Below are 19,920 nucleotides of genomic sequence, written 5' to 3' on the forward strand. Positions count from 1 at the left end.
ATGTTGACAAGGTAAAGAAACAGGGAACAGGAAATAACTGATGGTGTTGTCTTTCAACTCTGTAGGAGGGATTAGTAATCTGATATCAAACTGAACCTTATTTCTTATTATTTGCAATCCTGATAGCTGTCACATTTATTGGTAAAAGTTCAAAAACGATCACCAATGGAATGCTTTCCACATCGCAGCATATGGCATCTTACCACAGATCACATAGAGATTGTGTTTACTCTTTCTTGAAAACCTTGTCAATTTCCCTAATGTCAGCTCTTATTTTCCCTGAAATGGTACTCCTCCCTTTCTTCTAAATGAATGCAGTTTATCACTATACATTTAAGGCACATGCAGAAATAAAAATAAAAGCACTACCTATAATAGAATTATCACAAAAAGCATTAATATGAGCACATTATTTCTAATTTGCTTTTGAGTATGTATTGTCTCTATCATAGACATTCACCCATACTCCATACACTATGAATCTTACTGAAAAGGAATTCAAATATCCAAATATAATGTTGATTTTAAAAGTACTAACCCAGAATAAATAAAGCCATCTTTTAATTGCCTCATTATCTTGAGGATATTAAATACACACACAGCAATAACAATTTCACAGCTATATCAGCCTTGCAAAATTCCATTCACTCACTCCACTTGGGCAACTAGGCTAAATAGACAAGTACATAAAATATTGTTAATTTTTCCTTGTCATTGATCATTGTAGAGGGTGAGCAAATACATTTTGTGCTTAGGCTGGTAAATTTTGCAAGCCTACGTTATTGTCTTTGTACAGATTCTCATTGCAAACTAAGGCAAGAGTTTAAAAAATGTTATAATTGGTTTCTATAAAAAAGAGTACAATTTTTTCTCAGAATAAATATAGATTCAGTACCATAGGCTGCAATTCAGAGAAAACTCCAGTGAATGCAAAAGGAATCTTGCTCTCATAATAACTCGCAAGTATAAACACAGATGATTTAATGTTCTATCCCCCTTTTCTAGCAATTAGAAGTTGCTTGAAAATTAAATTACAGCTAATATTTCTCCCCAATGAGGCTGGCTACCATGTTGTGCAAATGCTCTCACTGCACTGTAAGAAGCAAGTGGCTGTCCAGAGGAGACTAGCTGCCATCATGAAAATAATTAAACACCAATATACAATGGGCCTCTTTTCTGTGAAAATAAACAGGTGCAAAACCAAACTATTCCACTGTATATAATGACCACTGAGTACTGGGATGAAGATTCATTTTAAAACACAGAAATCTGCTGGCGGTGCAATTCTTTGCCCTTTACAAGCACAGTTTAACCATTTAAAATAAATACTCCATTAAATAACTTTCTCATTTCTCTGATGGTTCTCCATCTGCATTGACCTTCTCTTTTTGGAACCACCGAAAAGCCGACTTTGCTGTGCCATCACCGCTCTGTTGTGAAAAGCAAATGAAGATAGCCCAGAGAAAGCCACAGAGCCCAGTGTAAGCTGTTCTCAAGTAAACAGGGACCAGAACGAAGTTTGAAAGCTGCATTGGAAAGAGAGAGAGTTCATTGTTAGGACCTGATCCTGCATTCTTTAGACAACCAAAAATTCCAATGACTTCAATAGGAGCATTCGGGGGGGGGAGGGGGGGCACAATGTAGGATAGGACTGTATGGCAAAGAAAGGGTTACTGAGTTCGCACTGACTTTAACTTGAAACTCACCTGCACAAAAGGCCAGTACATCAGTCCAGTCTGAAAAGAAAGTGATGGACTAATTACTATTATGTATTTCAGTTACAGTGATTTATTTCAAGTATTCCTTTTTATTGACAGTATTTAACAAGGACTAGGAAATACCTCACCAAAGTTAATAAAAGGTGTTCAATTTCAAATTAGGCAGTTCAAATAAGAGGTGGTAATATTAGAACTGCAAATAACCCCCATCAGCTGCTACCCTAACAATGTCTACGAGATTATTCTGCCTCGGTTTATATACAAAAATCTGACAATGCGAACTTCAAAATCATATGATGCCTGATATGTAAGCACATTTACCAGATGGCTGAACAAATGTTTAAATGAGTGAATGTTTATTTCAGCTGTGAATGAAAAATACCACTGAACTTTATATTTATTTCACACTTGCAACATTCCTTCTACTTGCTCATATACTGTAAGCCTCTTTCTTAGAGCTGAACTGATTAATTTACACAGAGTAAGCAAGATCAGTAGAAGGACACTGTTAAACCAAATGTTCTTACAAATATATAGTGGGCACTGGTAATAAGAACACCCTCCATGGTGACAAAAATGCCCTTTTATCCTCCCAATGCAATAGTTCTATGATGAGAGGTGAAATGTTGCAATATTTATCCTGCTTATTTTTTTCTCATGATATATTTGTCTTCCAAGGCCTGGAAAATCTTGGAAGTCCCTGATTTGCTCAGTTTTAGGATTTGTGTTGGCTTTAACCCACACTTGTTAGCGTCACCTATTTAAATGGGTCACCTACCCATTTAAAATAACATAGAGAAATGAGCTAAAATTGGACATCAGTAGTCTTAAAGGTGTTCTTAAAAGAAGGGAAAACTGTCAGTGAAAAGTACAGGGTGAAACTGATAACTAAAAAAGATGTCTTCATAACTAATGTTATTAAGAGGTGTTCAAGACAGTGGTGCCAACTGTACTACTAACTATAAACCAGTCTGTGGCTATTTCTCAAGATAAATGGTATTACAGCCCTTGAGTGTAATTATCTTTGTTACAATGTGGATACTGTTATTGACACAGATTCAGGTGCATTTGTAAACACATATGCCGTACAATTTAAGGATGGAATCAGTTTGTCCAACTGGAGATGGTAGCGGTACCTGGTTACCCATAACTCAGTCTTACTGCAGCTCTGCATGGAGCCCCTTGCACAGAATCCCAAAACAAAAGAAGTGAGAGGAAGCAGAATTAAAACAGAAACAATGTTGGAGGCTAGCATCCTATTTTGATTTAACTGTAGCATTCAGTATCATTAATTGTTTTGCTTAACCGGGAGATTAATCAACTATTTGCCTCACCTTATATGTATTCCAGAATTTCTTTTTACAGTCGGAAAAAATGTTCTCTTTCCCCTGAAGTATACTCATGCCTGCTAGCAAAAAATTTAGGACAATCAGAAAGATTGAAAAAAGGGCCAACATTTATTTATTGCATCAGAATTTTCACATTATGTCACAATGGTACAAGTCTCTTTGAAAGAAAAGTTAGAGTGCAAATGTTCTGCATGGCTTCTTTATCCTGCTATATCACATCTCCTGATCTGATTCTCTTAATCTTCAGTGGTGACACCAAAGAGGTGATCTAAACAAGATCTACTATGCTGCATCTACAGTGACAAAAATGGGCTGGATAATTCATCAATGGTAGCAGCAGTAGAAATTATGGTGTAGACAGGACTTGGCATTTGGCTCAGGATTAGATGACTAAGTGGTCTAAATGCCAATTTTTGCCATCATAAACAGCACCTTTGATTAACTCCGAAGTGTAGATTTGAAGAGCAGAGTTGCTCTAAAAGGTACTTTTTTAATATTCTGTGGACAGCAGTTTGAAATTTATACACACGCAAGCTGATCTACTGCCCATTATGGTTCTAGGAATATACACTTAGGAGCTCTGTCATTACACAAAAAGAGACTGATCCAGAGGAGAGCTGGGCACATGCAACGATGGTTGGAAGTTAAAAGTTAGACAAATACAAATATTGGACAGTAAAGAGAATCAACCCCTAGAACAAATTACCATAAATAGAGTTTGGGAGTGTTGGATGTCTTTCTAAAAGATGTGCTCTAAGGCAACCAGAAGTTATAGCCTGCCTTATGCTAGAGGTTAAATTATATGATTATAACGATCCCTTCTGACCTTAAAATCCACAAATCTATGAATATACACATACTGTAGCCAATAGGAGTTGAAGATGGTCAGCAAAACTCAAGATTGGCCCACTATAATGGACATTTGCATGCCATGGTATGACTGTTATGTACCCCTCCACTTACACAATGTCTACTATTACACGTGTGTCTATCCTATTACAATGTATAGCTATCCTATTACAGTACAATATCCAGGGATTTCAGTTCTATCCTACTAATCAAGTAATTTTCATGCATCTATCTATTCACAATGGTGACTAGGCAGATAGCCTAGTCAAAATTTGTACTAGCTATGGGCTTCTTTCCTCCCTTCATTTCCCTCCAATCATACCCTGAATGATCTCTTTGTCTGACCATAAAATGAGAATCTCATGATACTTACAATGTTAAAAGAGTCTAACCACCTACGGGCATATCTATATAGAGAAAAGGCCAAAAATAGCTATTGCTCACAAGCTCCTTGTGTGTATTCTCTTATTCTGCCTAAAAGTGCCTTTGTGCCATTTAAGTTAATCCATTTTAGATTAAGATAATTCAGAATAAGGCTCACTTATTCTGGAATAAGAGCATCCACACATGGAGCTAATCAATAATAGCTAGTCCACTTTAAATTCACATGCCCACCTCATTATGGATGAACTTTCATGAGTAGACAAGCCCTTAGTTCTTATCCCACACGTGGTTTAAATTAAATGACAGTCTCATTTTACACTACTCTTTTCTAAAATGGTTTCTTAAATTATTTCTCTTTCTATTCATCTCACTCATTTTTTAAAGTCTTCACATTCATTAGCTTTGTTAAGGTTACATATTGTCATCACCATCTGTAACAGCAATGTTCCACCACTTGTATATATTCCTAAAACTGGATCTGGCACAGTTCAGTTTCTAACCTGTTGTGTATTGCTGATATTTGCTGTTAAACAGCAGTTGTGTTTCAGTTAGGAGGTAGCTGATGTAGAATAGTGAGTAAAGTAACACAGACTGATTTCATTAGATACAGTTTGTACAATCAATCTGTAAAGTGCTTCAGCTCATTTGGGATTAAATAAAGGTGACAGGCCTGAATTACCACTTTTGCACTGGTGTAATTCATTGAAATCATTGACGTAATTCAGGCAAAACACAAATCATGATTAAGTGAATCTAGCCCATTATTTAAATGTTCATTATATAGCTGGTATTAATAACTACTTATGTTTGCATTCATTCTAAAAAATCGCAGGGTATAATGTGTGAGATGCTGTGTGCATTTTAGGAGGAACTGAGTGTAAATGGCACCTTGCAGGAGGCACACAGCATCTTGAAGGATCAGGCCCTATAAAAATACAGTCCCATTGAAAATCTGCTACCTCTAAGGATCCACATAACAGACAACCAGTGAACAACAGAATAAAAAGCACTGGCAGAGACAGGTGCGATTTTATTCAGTGACACCAGAACAAATCCCTGAACCTATGCTGGGGTCACATGTTCAATGGTGCACGATTTTGGTTGTATACCTATCTGCAGGAGAGCACCCATGATGATGTCTGCTGGAGTACTCCAAGACTTCCAAAACTGTTTTCTAAAACACTTGTGACCAATTATTGTTTTGCACATCCTGAAAACCAAAAATTTGGCCCTTACTGCTAGCACACTGTGAGACTAGGCCTTGTTCTTTAAAGGTTTTGTTTGAAAGACTCAAGGTGCAGTAAAGCACACGGAATGCAAATATCCCACCTGGGGAGAATGAAGAAGCTTGGATGAATCCGAGGACAAAGGTCACATTGGCATATGGTGCCAGGGCAAAACCATTCCTTGCTGCTGGGGCTGGGTAGGGGCTCAACCAACCCCTTCTGGGGAGGACATAGTGATTTGAACCATGGGATGGGGGCACCAACATGGTGTTGAAGTGAAAGAGGAGCACGATCTCTGGTATGGATAGTGGGTGTGGGGGCCCATCAGTGGAAAGTGGTGCAGAGGGTGCAGGAAGCTCAACTATAGGGAGAGACTGAAGAGTGTTCAGCAATGGTGGGGGGTTGCAAGTGGCTCAGCCATGGGTGACGGGGCACAGGGTGCTGGACCATGGGGAGGAAGCATGGGGGACTGAGCCATGGTGAATGGATGCAGTGGACTGAGCCATGGGGAGGGGGTGCAGGGGACTAGAGTATGGGGAGCTGGGCCATTGGGAGAGGTGCGGGGGCTGGGCCAAGGGAAGGGAGCTCAGGGGGCTCGACCACAGGGGGGGGGCATGGCAGATTGAGCCACAGGAAGTGGGCATGGGGGCTTGGCCATGGGGTGGGGACACAGGGGACGGGGCACGGGGGGCTTGGCCATGGGGTGGCGGCACGGAGGGCACAGTCATGGGGAGGGTTGTGGGGGGCTTGGTCATGGGGAAGGGGCATGGCAGATTGAGCCACAGGGAAGGGGCGTGGCAGATTGAGCCACAGGGAGGGGGCTCAGGGGGCTCGGCTGCAGGGAGAGGGTATGGGGAGCTTGGCCACAGGGCGGGGCACAGGGGACTCAACCATGGGGAGGGGGCTTGGCCACGGGGAGGGCAGTGGGGGACTCAACCTTGGGGAGGGGGCTCAGCCATGGGGAAGATGTTCGTGGGGCTCGGTCACAGAGAGGGGGCGTGAGGGGCTCAGCCATGGGGAGAGGACTTGGGGGACTGAGCCGTGGGGAGGAGGTGCAGGGAGTTGGACTTTAGGGAGGGGCTGTGAGGGGCTCGGCCATGGGGCGGGGTGTGGAGGACTGAGCCATGGAGATAGGGCGCAGGGAGTTCGGCCGTGGGGAGAGGGCGCGGGGGGCTCGCCCATGGGGAGGGAGTTCGGGGGGCTCGCCCATGGGGAGAGAGCTCTCGGGACTGAGCCACGGGAGGGTGCCGGGGCCTCAGGCCTGCTCCCGGCCGCACTCACCCGTGTAGAAGGCCAGGATGGCGACAGGCGCCCCCACCAGCTGGTCGCACAGCACCTTGGCCAGCACCGCGCCGGGCGCGCGGCCGGGCAGCGCCCGCTCCAGCCCCCGCAGCCACACGTAGTTGAAGTTGCCATGGAAGCTGAGGGCCACCAGCGCCACGTGCCGGGTCTGCGCCCAGTCGGGCTCCTGCCCCGGGCGTCGCCGCAGCAGCTGCTGAGCCGCGTCCCCGGCCGAGAAGAGGCTGCCGTAGAGCAGCACGTTGCAGAGCCAGGGGAACCGGCGCACCCCGCTCCGGAGCAGCGGCCCGGCCATAGGCTCCCCGGCCTCCCGTGCCGGCTTCCACCCACCGCCGGGCCGGAGCAGCAGAGCGCACAACGCCGCCTTGCGCTGCCTCTTCCGCCCCGCCTCTTGCCTGCCGGAGCCGAGCCCCGAGTCTCTCGCCCGCTCTCCTCCTGCCAGCTCTGCCTTGCCCCCGCCTCTAGCCTGCCCCTCTCCTCCCGGGACTGCCCCGCCTTACCCCATCCCTGTCGGTCCCCAGTCAGACATGCCTCTGTCCTTGCCTTGCCCCTCCATCCCCTAGCGGACTAGCCCATCCCTCCCTCCACTCTACCTGCTCCTGTCACCACCTCCCGCTGCAGGAATACCCCCTCCCCCTGCTTTCTCAGACCTCCTCCTGTGAAACCTTTGTCTTCTCCTTCTCAGAGAGACCCCCACATTTCTCCTTCTGACCCATCGCATCTGATCCTCCATAGCCTCTTCCCCAGTTCATAAAACCCAGCAGAAGACCTACTCCCCATTTCTCTCAGACTTCCTGGACCCTGTTAACACGGTAACAGCCCATACTGGATAAGACCACATAGTACAGTATCCTCCAGTGGATGCCTCACAGGCTGGAGTAAGAACCCTGCTGTAGATATACCTGGGGGGCAGATCATTCCACAGATGTCTCATCCTCATCTCTCATAATTGGAAATTTGCTTATGCCTTGAAACACAGGGTCTAATATCCCCTCCAAATGTTTTATTGGTATTAAGCTTTGTTGTTTTATTAAACTTCCATCATCCCAAGTTTTTCCTGAGCAAAAGTAATTTCTATTTGTACAACAGACTCCTATGCACAGTTGTATTGAAACTGTGGACAGACCTGTGCCCCAACAAAGAATTTTAAATACATAACCTGAATCTAGTCCTGGGGAAAGGTGCTGGATTGACAGCCTAGGGAACTATTTCCAGCAGGTAGGTGGCAGTTCAGGCTCTATGTTCAATCAGTCCTTGACAGCTCTACTAACAGCTGTGGTGGTGGGTTTTGCAATGGGATCACTTGACCAATGAGAAGTCGACTAAGACTCCTAACTCCTTTCACAAAAGGCCACATTTCCATTGAAATGAGTAAGACTTACTGTTAAATAACTCATATGTGTAGGAGATTATACCAGCATCTGGTGAAATCATTTCAAAGGAAAATCCAATGAAGATTAGAATACCTATGAAACAGATGCACATTACCTGTGTATTGCTGATGTAGGCTGAGAGCCTGACAAATCTATTGAAAAGGACACCTGTTACCCAGTCAAATTATATATCTTTTAGGGTTATAAAGGTTGAAAAATAAGGAGAGTTGTGTTTGTCCCTTAAAGTTTGGCCCAGTATTTAAATCCGAAATCTCTACAGGCAAAGGACAGACAAGTTCTAGGTGCTGAGAAGACATCTGTAGATCTGAACTGCAGATTGCTTTGGGTACTACTGGAATCAGACAAATCTGATGGTCTTTTCTGAGAGACTTGCAGAATTAGTGGGTGAAGGGGAGATAGTACATCCACATGCCATATATTTGGATATTATTAATACATTTTATACTGTCTCAGAAACATTCCTAGAAAAAATAATTCAAATAGGCGTGGGAAGCTTTTTAGGCCAAAATCTGGCTAAAAACGCCACAAAGAAAGGAGAATGACAGACAGCAATGTGTTGCATTTAGGGTAAGTATATTATATAGGCTACAGGGACCACAATTAGTTATGCTCTTTGTGACGTTGCACTCTATATGATTTTATAAAAATACGCTAATGAGTGTGAATATAATGTAAGTGGAATATGCTTCATGCAAAAGGTCTCTTGTAAGGTATCATTATAACGCTTATAATCTACTGAGTGTGGTCATCCTATTTGTATAAATGTATCACTCTTGTATCTAAAACTAGAAATATGAACTATAACTCTGAGGTCCTATTGTAATTATGCAAAGCATGGGCCATTAATGGTGGTTTGGAATCTTAATGGCTCCCGTTAACCAGGACAATTACCTGTAGATGGCTCTGTTTTACTTGTAAGTCTTCCTGTATACCTGTGGGCTGGCAAGTGAGTAATGAAGTCTTACAGTGACATGTGATCATGTCACCTGAACTGGAATCCATCTTTAACATGGTGCTTTTCCATTGAGAAGGAGGGGTGGGAACCCAGAGGGACAAAGGATTCCCGAGTTATGCAAAAGATATATAAGTGGATGGAACAGAACAAAGGGGGTGGCCATCATGAGAAATCCCCTAGCTACCACCTGAGCTGGAACAAAGGCTGTACCAGGGGAAAGGATTGTGCCCAGACTAGGAAGGTGTTCAGTCTGTGAAAGAAACTTATTGAAACATCTCTGAGGGTGAGATTTTATCTGTATTCAGTTTTATTACTGTACTAGACTTAGACTTGCATGTTTTATTTTATTTTGCTTGGTAATTCATTTTGATCTGTCTGTAACTACTAAGAACCAATTAAATCCTACTTTCTGTATTTAATAAAATCAATTTTTACTTATTAATTAACCCACAGTATGTATTAATACCTGGGGGGGGCAAACAGCTGTGCATATCTCTCTATCAGTGTTATAGAGGGCGAACAATTTATGAGTTTCCCTTGTATAAGCTTTATACAGGGTAAAACGGATTTATTTGGGGTTTGGACCCCATTCGGAGTTGAGCATCTGAGTGCTAAAGACAGGAACACTTCTTAAGCTGTTTTCAATTAAGTCTGCAGCTTTGGGGCACGTGGTTCAGACCCTGGGTCTGTGTTGGAGCAGACTGGCGTGTCTGGCTCATCAAGACAGGGTGCTGGAGTTCCAAGCTGGCGGGGAAAGCAGGGGCAGAAGTAGTCTTGGCACATCAGGTGGCAGCCCCAAGGGGGTTTCTGTGATCCAACCCGTCAGTCTTATTTAAAATCTTCATTATATGGAAGTAGGAATTAATAGCATACTAATGATATCGGTAGATTATAATAAATTGAGATGAATAATATAGAAGGAGCTAGAGCAGTGGTTCTCAACCTATTTACCACTGTGGGCTGCATATGCAGCTCTCTATGTATTATGTGGGCAGCATCCACACAATATATATACTACCTGTATGTCCCTGAGGATGTCACATGGGCCGTAGCTAAGTGCTGTTTGGGCCGCGGGTTGAGAATCACTGGTCTAGAGAGATTAAACATTAGAGATATGTTATGCACAGAAACTAACATGAGCTTTAACTGGAGAAAATATAAGCAAACACATCTGGGGGGAAAACAAAGACTTTTATGCTGCCTGCATAATAAAACTTCATAGAATGTGTGAATCATGGGAGATCATTATGCTACTAATCCCAGTCTCTTCTGCCCAAGACTCAGCACCTTTGAAAATTAAGCCATTAATTCCTTCATGCCTCAGTTCTCTGTCTGTAAAAAGGGAATAATACATTTCCTTTCTCCACACTTTGTCTGTCTTGTCAATTTAGATTGTAAGTTCTTTGGAACAGGGACTTTCTCTTACTATGTGTTTATACAGTGTCTAGCATAGTAAGCCCCTTAAAATAAATAAATAAATGAATACAAATAATTACAAAATTGAAACAAATAATAACAATAATAATATAATGCACAATCTTGCACTGGCTTTAATTCTATTTGGGGGGAAATTGTTTATATTCCAGAATCAACAGTTAACATGCAAACACTGGGCCCAGTCTTCCTCTAAGTGTAGTAAATGGCAAATCTAGAATGGGATTAGGCCAGTTATTTTGAGTGTTGTGCTGACATCCTTTGGTAATCCCAGTGCACTGGAAAATGGAGATTCTTGATCTATGGTAGTTTCAGGGACCAGTGTAGCACACAGATGTAGGAGGCACTGAGAAATTTAATAGGACAACCAAGGTTTTTTTAAAGGCTAATGATAAAACATTATTTTATAAAATACAGTTTGTTTCCCAAAATCCAGAATAATAATAATGCTGCTAGGGTTTGTCTTCTGAAAAGGAGGTTGTCTTGTTTTGGTCTTTTGACAATATATGAGCACCCTCAACAACATTCTCTCTCATGCAGGCAGTTGTGGAAGCACTAGTCAGGTAGGAGAATGGGGGATAAATTGACTGAAAGAAAGCTGCTAATATGTTATTGTTATTATATAATTATTATAATTTATATTTATATTATCATAGTACCTAGTGGCCCATGTTATGGGCCCACCCACACTGGGGTTCAGCAGAGTTAGTTTCTAAACACTGGATAGGCTGCACGGATGGCAACCAACCATATTAGAACCATGTTTTAAAATGTATTCCATTTAGATGGAAATATGTTTATGAAATTACTTTAAACATGGTTCCCAAAGTCTGTTTAAAGATTAGTGTAGGTAAGGCTTAAAACAGCTCCCAGTTCTTGCATAATAAAATACACATGATAGGAAATGAAAATGTTTTGTTGTTCATGATACAGTTACAGCCATGTTAATTTCAGCTTCATTGAAATTACAAAGAGAGAAAATCAATGCTGCCAAATTTTAAGAGCAAATAGAGCTGTGGCACCAATTGTAAAGCTGAGGCACCAATTGTAAAGGAATCCATGTGGGTAGACCCCTAAGGAGGGGAAATATCTTCAGCTTTCAAAAAGCATATTGCAAACCACAGCCCAATTTTGCAAAGATTCACACATGATTTTCCCACTGACTTCAATGAGACTATTCAGAGTGTGTAAAATTAAACATATGCCTAAATATTGCAGGATTAGGCTTGATCCTTATAAGAATTGAGTGCCTGGAATATGAGCTCAGGACCAGGCACTGAGGGATCAATCCTGTATTCCTTGCCATCCAAAACTGCCTTTGAAGTCAGTGGAAGTTTAGCCTACAAATTACAGAATTGGGCATAAACAAATTTTTAAATATAAAACTAAAATCCATTATAAAATTATTCAATGTTGTCCTTTTAAATTACAATAAATGTTCTCTTTAAAAAAATCAGTAGACCATAGCAACAAAACCTTGACACATTTCTGTACTTAATGACTTTAAAGAAAAGAATTCAAGCTTTTAAATGTTTGATAAAAATCTGCTAGAGATAATTCTTTCAGCCTATGGGATAAATCTCTTTTCTTTCTTTTTTTTTTAATTAAGTTATTATTTTAATTTAAACAATTCTAAATGCTCTAATTTGATCTAGCAATTGACATTGTTCGCACAAGCTTCGCATGTTATGATTACTTTTGTTAAATGCTGGATTAACTGCTCCAGAGGATCTGGCGCATAGACAGCAACAGTGTCACCTTCCCCAGCCAATGTGGGGCAACATACGGATATGAGGCAACCATCTGTAGGTTGAGAGAGGTAGTTCAGTGTCTTGGTTCCCATTTATTCATAGGTACATAAGACTAGAAGGGCTCACCTAGGTCACTGAGCCCCATTTCCTTGTTATTGCAGGCGCCCCCCTATAATCCAGCTAATAAATCTATCAGACTCCATTTTTTAAACTAATTAGGTTAATCCTGGCATACTCCGGGAATAGCAACGATGGTGCAGATCAGTGCCAACTGCGGTGATGACAGCTTGTGCACAGATAAATTCATGGCACACACACACCTCCCAGTAGCAACAGCTTCCGTGCAGGCTCACCGTGGGCTGGGCGCCGTGGCCATACAAGGACCTGTCTCCCGACCAGCAGCCGCCCCTCAATCTTGGAGGGACTCACGAGAATCCCGGCAGCCCTTCGCCCCGTTAGTCGCACTTCCAGTATCACCCTCCCTGCCGGGGCTAGATTCGAACCGGCACCGCCACGGCGCGCTATGGAGTTTTTAGTGGGCTTCGCCCGCCCACTTCCCTGATCCCAATTGGATCTCCCCAGCTACCAGCCTGTTCCTGGGCACGGTGCGCTGCAGAAGAACTGCGCATGCTCATGACATCCTCGCTTCGGTGCCCCTCGCCTCTGGAATGTTCCATTGTCTAAAAAGAGGGGGGAGACCAGCAGAAGTGAAGGGGTTACTCTTGGTGTTGAAGACGGAGGTCAGTTCTTCCCGCATTCAGCTTGCTGTCATCGCAGCTTGTTTCCGGTCCGTTGAAGCGCAGCTGCCTGGCCTGCCTGTTGTCCCACTCCTGTATTCTCCCAGATTGGTACATCCCACTGCTGTCACAGTCGACTACGGCGGCTTGGAAGGTCCTGTCCCCTTAGTCCCCTCGGCGTGCGCGTTCCCTCCCTTTTCCCTCAGCTGGTCTCGTCAGCGCTGCCAGCGTGGAGCTGGCTGGCCAGCCGAGAAGGCGGAAGTGCCCGGAGGGGAGGAGTCGTACCCAAGAACTCGCCTGGCCATGGAGAGCTCCCTGGAGAAGGTCTGTGGGTGCGGGAGGGGGCTTTGGGCATGGCTGGGGGCGCCGACGGACTCGGGGGGAAGCGTTGAGGGTGTGTCGAGTGTAAAGGGGCACAGGGGTGCCTGAGTCGGGGCGGGAGGTTGCGGGGGGGCGGCCTGATACAAGGGGGGGAGAGAGACTGGGGGGAAACCGAGGCAGGTGGGGGTGGGGACCCGGGCTGACACAAGGGTGGGAAGGGAGACTGGGAGCCAGCTGACATACGGGAGGAGGAGGGACCGGCCTGATACAAGGAGGGCGGGGGTGGGGGCAGTGTTTTGCTAGTGAAAGGCTTGCCCCCCCCCTCCGGGTGGGGAGATATACTGCCCTGCTAAAAGGCACTCAATGAGTAGTGAAAGTGCCTGGTAGGTAAGGGGGGAGTCCTACCGTTTTAGAGGATTATCTTGCAAGCCACAGAAAAACATCCCCTCCTTGGCTGAGAAGCTATGGAGCTTTCAGAGCCAGGGTCTGCAGGATTCTTCTCCCCCCCCCCTTCCCTGTCACTAAATATAAATTAAATAATGTAATTACAAGCAAGAAGCCAGGGCTCATCTTTCATTCTCCCCTCAACAATGTACGTTTGAAGAAGAGGGGATTAATTTGGTGACTGTCGTTCAGTGTTTTGTTGTTCTGTTCTGGGTATCAGATGATCTGATGAAACAGGGCCCTTTATGGTGTCCCAGAGCTACCTAGCCCTTCTCAATGGAGAAAGGGTGATTGACATTGGTTCAAGCATACTCTAGAACAGTGGCTCTCAACCTTTCCATATTACTGTACCCCTTTCAGGAATCTGATTTGTCTTGTGTACCCCAAGTTTAACCTCATTTTAAAACTACTTGCTTACAAAATCAGATATAAAAATGTCACAGCCAACTATTACTAAAAAATTGTTTAGTCTCTCAGTTTTACCATATAATTATAAAATAACTCAATTCAAATATAAATGTACTTACATTTCAGTGTATAGTACATAGAGCAGTATAAACAAGTCATACTTGTCTGTATGAAGTTTTAGTTTGTATTGGCTTTACTAATGGTTTTTATGTAGCCTGTTGTAAAACTAGGCAAATATCTAGATGAGTTGATGTACCCCCTGGAAGACCTTTGCATACCTCCATAGGTACGCATACTCCTGGTTGAGAGCCACTGCGCTAGAAGGGACCACCAAAAACAAGAAATCATCACATACTCCCACAAACCAATGGAAAATATCAGGAAGCCTACCTGGAGATGGTGTAAGAAACCCCAAACAGCACTTCTCTCTGTAAGACCATGAGTCCAGTGCCATTGCAAACAACTTTGGTATGAGCAGTCAGTTCATGTCATGAAGCATTGAGTCACAGACGAAACGAAACAAAACAGAAAACAGTTTCCAGCCATGCTTCTTAGCACTCAAAACACTTGTGAATCTGCTTATATTTTGAGATACCTTTCAGTGTTCTTCCCCGTTGGGAATATATTGTGTGTGCACTTAAAAAGAGGTGGAGCTTATTTCCTGAGAATGTTGGTCTTGAAGAACAGGATAGTGGCGGGAATGTTAGTTAATCCCTTTCCCCTTGTGGACTTGATGTGATGGTTTTTTTCCTTTTCATGCTTCCTGTTCTGCTCTCCTACACACTGAACACATAAGTGTGAACCCTGTAAGGCCCACAAGTCACTGTTAGAAAATCCTGTGCCCTCTGTTACAGTCTCTAAGTGAGTCCCTAAAGCAGTGGTTTTCAACCAGGAGTCCAGGGGGGCGGCGGCGGGGAGGTTTCAGGGGGTTCACCAAAATAAACTATAGAGAGCAGAGCCAGCATTAGACTCATTGGGGCTCAGGGCAGAAAGCCGAAGCCCAACCCACATGGGGCTGAAGCCAAACTTAGCTTTACGGAGCCCCTGTGGTGTGGGGCCACCGGCAGTTGCTCTGTTTGCTACCCCCTAATGCCAGCCCTGGCTTTTAATCTACTGGATATGCAGAAAAACAGTTGTGGCACAGGTAGGCCATGGAGGTTTTTATAGCATGTTGGGGAAGGTGGGCTCAGAAAGAAAAAGGTTGAGAACCCCTGCTCTTGACCAGTGGTTTTCAAACCGCAGGTCGTGACCCAGTTCTGGAATGGAAGGGACTGGGTCAGGTCCGGCTCCTAGGTTGGGGGGCCACGGGGCTCTGCGTGCTGCCCCCGCCCCGAGCTGTGGGGGGTGGTGCCTGCAGGCAAGAGATGCGCGGAGCCGCTTGCGTGCCTCTGCCTAGGAACCGGACCTGCTACTGGCTGCTTCTGGGGTGTAGCGCAGTCTGCGGTGCCAGGACAGGTAGGAAGCCTGCCTCTGCACCGCTGCTGTGCTGTTGACAGGGAGCCACCTGAGATAACACTGCGCCCCAATCCCCTGCCCCAGCCCTGAGCCCCCCCCAAACGTGGAGCCCCTTCCTGCACCCCAAACCCTTCATCCCTGGCCCCACCCCAAACCCCTGCCACAGCCCTGGGCCGCCCCCAACCCGGAGCCTCCTCCTCATGCCAAACCATCCTCCCAGGCTCCGCCCCACAGCCTGCAGCCCCAGCCCAGAGCCCTGACTCCCTCCCGCACTCCAGCCCCACTACGCTAGCCCAGAGCCTCCTCCCACACCCCTCATTCCTGGCTCCACCTCACAGCCCTCACCCCAACCCTCTGCCCTAGCCCTGAGCCCCACCCCAAACCCTGCATCCCCAGTTCCGTTGGCTCACAGGCATCAACAATTTTCCTCAACTGCGTCACCAGAAAAAGTTTTAAAACCACTGCTGGTACAGAGTAATACCACAGCTAGTACAGAGTAATACTCTTGGCAGCATGAAACACCACTGAAATATAGCAGGTGCTTGAATGGTAGCAAGAGACCTGTTCTGCAAGTCACAAGAGGGTAATTGTATTACATGTTTAACCAGATGTCTTCATATCATTCATTGATTTTTATCACCAGTTTTTGCATATCTTTATTAAGAATATTATATATTTTATATGTGCTTAAGAAAAGTGTAGGCAGTTTTTCTACTGCTACATAATGTATACTGTATACACAACACTGTAACTTTGATACTTCAGTTTTATAGCTTGTTTCGGTATCAGCTAGGTGAGTAAGGTAGTGAAAGCCAAAACATATCTTTTTTGCTTGGTGTTTGCTAAGTGTTCATTTCCCACAATTTTTGACTAGATTTTAAAATCTGTTGAGGAGAGTAATATTGTGAAGGGTATGTGGTAGGCTTGGAGAGCTCAATGTATTTATTCCAAAGTGCCAACAAAAATTACGACAGTTGATCCTAAAGGATTCAAACTGCTTAAGTGAGGTTTAATTGCAGTTACTAGTTCATAATGCCATGTACTTTCTGCCTAAGGCTAGTTGACTGCATAGTAAACTATGCAGTTATTTAAAGAATGTGACACATTATGAGAGGAGTTTTCTTCACATCTTGTAAAGTCAGTATCCTACACTACTGCCAAACTAATGGAAGACTTCTTTTTACCTTATTTTATTATGCTACCACAGTAGAACCATAAAAAGCATAGTTTTGGGGTTAAATGTTAAAACTGCTATAAGGAGACGATTAGAGTTTCTTTTGTATTTGTTTTTAACCTTAGGACTTGTCTCTACTGAGAGAAAGCACCATGTGAGAAAAAGTGTTACATTGTAGTTAACTCCTTATGGAGGACCCTAAGATTAACCAGGACCAGCTAGTTCATTTTTAAACATAACATCTGTATCCACATTATGGTCAAAATCATGTTTAATAATGTGTTAACACAATGTGGTTTTTGGTTTGTTTGTTTTTTTTCAGAATAGATGAGGCTTAGGAGAGTAATGCTCAGATCCTATAAAGAATTAAGCTTTTGCTTAATTATAAGCACAAGACTATTCCCAAACCCTTCTGAAATCTTTCCATTATATATGTAAAAAAATTAGATAGCTATGGAGAGTCATACTCCAGACTCCTCCTTATTTTGCATACCTTGGGTTTTTTGCATGGTGAAAGCCCTGCACTCTTTTACGTGATAAAATCTTGCTTTTCCAGACTTAAAACTTGCTGCCCATCTTGGAAAACTTCCCAATGGCCAGATAGGTAGAGAAGTCAGAAAATGTGGATGAACAAGTTATATGTGCTTTCTTTAGCTGTAATGGTAAATAGTTGTTAAAAACATATTAGAGCAGATTTAAAAAACTTCAAAATTTTTTGATGAAAAAGACACATTTTTACTGTAAATTTTCACCAGAAAGTATTCCATTATTTGACCATCACTCACATATATAATATTGTAGTGCTTATAGGCCCAGGTCTTGTTTGTGCAGGGCACTGTACAAACACAAATGAACCTCAGAGGCCAGATGAACAAACTTTAAGAACTGCAGAAATTGTACCCTGGTGCTGCATGTGAGGTTAATGCAGAGCAGAGCCTCAGGCACAGCATACAGAACCAGACAAATGGACTTTTGGGGTGAGTTTTAATTCCCAAGAAAACTGTGGGGGATTCTCTTGCTCTATCATATGACACATTTCCTGAAAGATTTGCTGTTTGGAATGTCACAAGAAGTTGGGGTTAAACTTGGAAACCTGCAGTGGGTTTAAAAATAGTCTAACACAAATTTGTAACTTTTTTTTTCCACTTGTACCTTGATTTTTCCAACACTTTCCTCAAAATTCACCTTGCTAAAACTTCAGTTATGACTGGTACACAAGTGGCCAGGTGCCTTTTGTGGGATTTTCGCCTTCCTTTGTAGCTTCAGAGTAGGTGGCTCAGTAGTCTGTAAATATATGGCAATGTCTGTGTTTAGAATTGCTCGTTGTTTCCCTAAACATGGAAAATGTATTTTGGTTCCATGTCCATCCTGTGACTTTTGACTCATGTGTTGTTGCTGTTATCACTACAATATCCTGGTAACTTTTGCTGAAAACTTGTGATCACAGACCTGTGGGTAGGAAAATGATAGGGACCAAAAAAACCAAAATACACATATAAGTGAAAGCAAAAAATGGTCTGAATGAGCTCTAATTGTGGGGTATATTAGATTGGATGTCTCCCCCCGCCCCCCCCCCCTTCCCTGCAAGCTATTTTTCATGTACCTGCTTTGGTGGCAAACTTGACTTGGTCTAGTGCAGGGGTTCTCAAACTGGGGGTTGGGACCACTCAGGGGATTGTGAGATTATTACATGGGATGTCGCGAACTGTCAGCCTCCATCCTAAACCCCGCTTTGCCTCCAGCATTTATAATGGTGTTAAATATATACAAAATTGTTTTTAATTTATGAGGGGGGTCACACTCAGAGGCTTACTATGTGAAAGGGGTCACCAGTACAAAAGTTAGAGAACCACTGGTCTTGTGAATAAACCTTCAGGATAATATGACTTTAGCTGGGAAACAGATCAATGTTATGAACAAAGCATCATTTATCATTGATGATAAAACGGAGAGCAACAATTCGCAAACAAGGCATTTCTGAAGAGAAAATAACATTATTTAATTAAAATAAATACAAATACACTGCATGTGTCACTAATTATGATGAATGGGGTTTTTTTGGAAGCATTTACAATACTACAACTTGTTCTTACAAACTATTCCTTTATGAATAGAGATGTTTTTATGAGTTGTTGAGGGTGAACTTCTGATGCCTGTCTAAAACTGTACTAGGAATGTAAAATGAAAAAAGGGAACAAAAATGAGAGAGTGTTTTTCACGAAGCTTCAGTCTCATCCCAATCAGAAAATAAGATCTCTCACACTTCAGCTGTTGCCAAGGGTCTGAGGCACTAGCTACACAGCTGGACACAGTGCAAAGCCTTAAAGGAAGGCCAAAGCAGGATGTCTTTGCTGGAAATGCAGACATAAACAAAAATTGGATTATTGAAGCAGAGAATGGAATGATTATGATTTGAAGGAAACAAATGATAAAAGGCGAAATAGGCTATGAATTTTCTGCATTTTGGTGGACTGGAGGAGGGAGGCTCCAAACTGTTCAAATCCCTGATGAGAGAAATGGTAGTTGATGAGTTGTACGCTTTCAAGCTTCAGTGCTGTTTGTTATAACCCAAACAGCTAGAGGGGCAGAGACCTAGTATGATCAGAGTAAAGTGCCTCTGATTCAAGGGTAAGGAATTTGGGCTGAAAATAATAGGATTTTCAGGTAGTGTGATCTGAAAGGGGAATCTCATTCTGAGTTCCCCCTAATAGCCATGATGAGACAGAATGAGATCAGCATCTATGTCTATGTGCACTCCATATTTTTGTGACAGGAACAGCCATACTGGTCCATCTTGCCCAGTATCCTGTTTTCCAACAGTGGCCAGTGCCAGGGGCTTCAGAGGGAATGAACAGAACAGGCAATCAAGTGATCCACCCCCTGTTGTCCAGTCCCAGCTTCTGGCAGTCGGAGGGTTAGGGACATCCAGAGCATGGTGTTGTGTTCCTGACCATCTTGGCTAGTAGCTATTGATTGACCTATCCTCCATGAACTTAACTAATTTTTTTTTTAATCCTGTTAT

At 43.4% G+C, this 19,920-nt stretch overlaps 2 protein-coding genes across 3 annotated transcripts in view; one reads left to right on the forward strand and one right to left on the reverse strand.

Moving 5' to 3' along the window:
• Positions 1–612: 612 nt before the first annotated feature.
• MPV17L (MPV17 mitochondrial inner membrane protein like) lies at positions 613–7,120 on the reverse strand. The gene is made up of 4 exons (XM_077828698.1): positions 6,808–7,120; positions 3,053–3,126; positions 1,707–1,736; positions 613–1,526 (listed from the first exon to the last, which is right to left on the reverse strand). The coding sequence occupies exons 1-4, from the start codon at positions 7,118–7,120 to the stop codon at positions 1,347–1,349; spliced, it is 597 nt and encodes a 198-aa protein (XP_077684824.1). The 3' UTR covers positions 613–1,346.
• Positions 7,121–13,282: 6,162 nt separating this feature from the next.
• PDXDC1 (pyridoxal dependent decarboxylase domain containing 1) overlaps positions 13,283–19,920 on the forward strand; it is a 53,345-nt gene continuing 46,707 nt past the window's right edge. For both annotated transcript variants that reach the window (XM_077828283.1, XM_077828284.1), the window contains exon 1: positions 13,283–13,420. In XM_077828283.1, the coding sequence (XP_077684409.1) occupies positions 13,400–13,420 (21 nt within the window). In that variant the 5' untranslated portion in view covers positions 13,283–13,399. The remainder of the gene's footprint in view (positions 13,421–19,920) is intronic.

Source organism: Eretmochelys imbricata, chromosome 10 (assembly GCF_965152235.1).
Source record: "Eretmochelys imbricata isolate rEreImb1 chromosome 10, rEreImb1.hap1, whole genome shotgun sequence".
Taxonomy (NCBI): domain Eukaryota; kingdom Metazoa; phylum Chordata; order Testudines; family Cheloniidae; genus Eretmochelys; species Eretmochelys imbricata.

Bases quoted from the DNA above. Each gene is read 5' to 3' on its own strand.
- MPV17L (XM_077828698.1), bottom strand. From the start codon at position 7,120: ATGGCCGGGCCGCTGCTCCGGAGCGGGGTGCGCCGGTTCCCCTGGCTC. The intron at 3,127-6,807 runs GTGAGTGCGGCC...ATTTTTTGCTAG, and splicing joins CATCCTGGCCTTCTACACGG to CAGGCATGAGTATACTTCAG. The intron at 1,737-3,052 runs GTGAGGCAAATA...CTTTCTTTTCAG, and splicing joins AATTCTGGAATACATATAAG to ACTGGACTGATGTACTGGCC.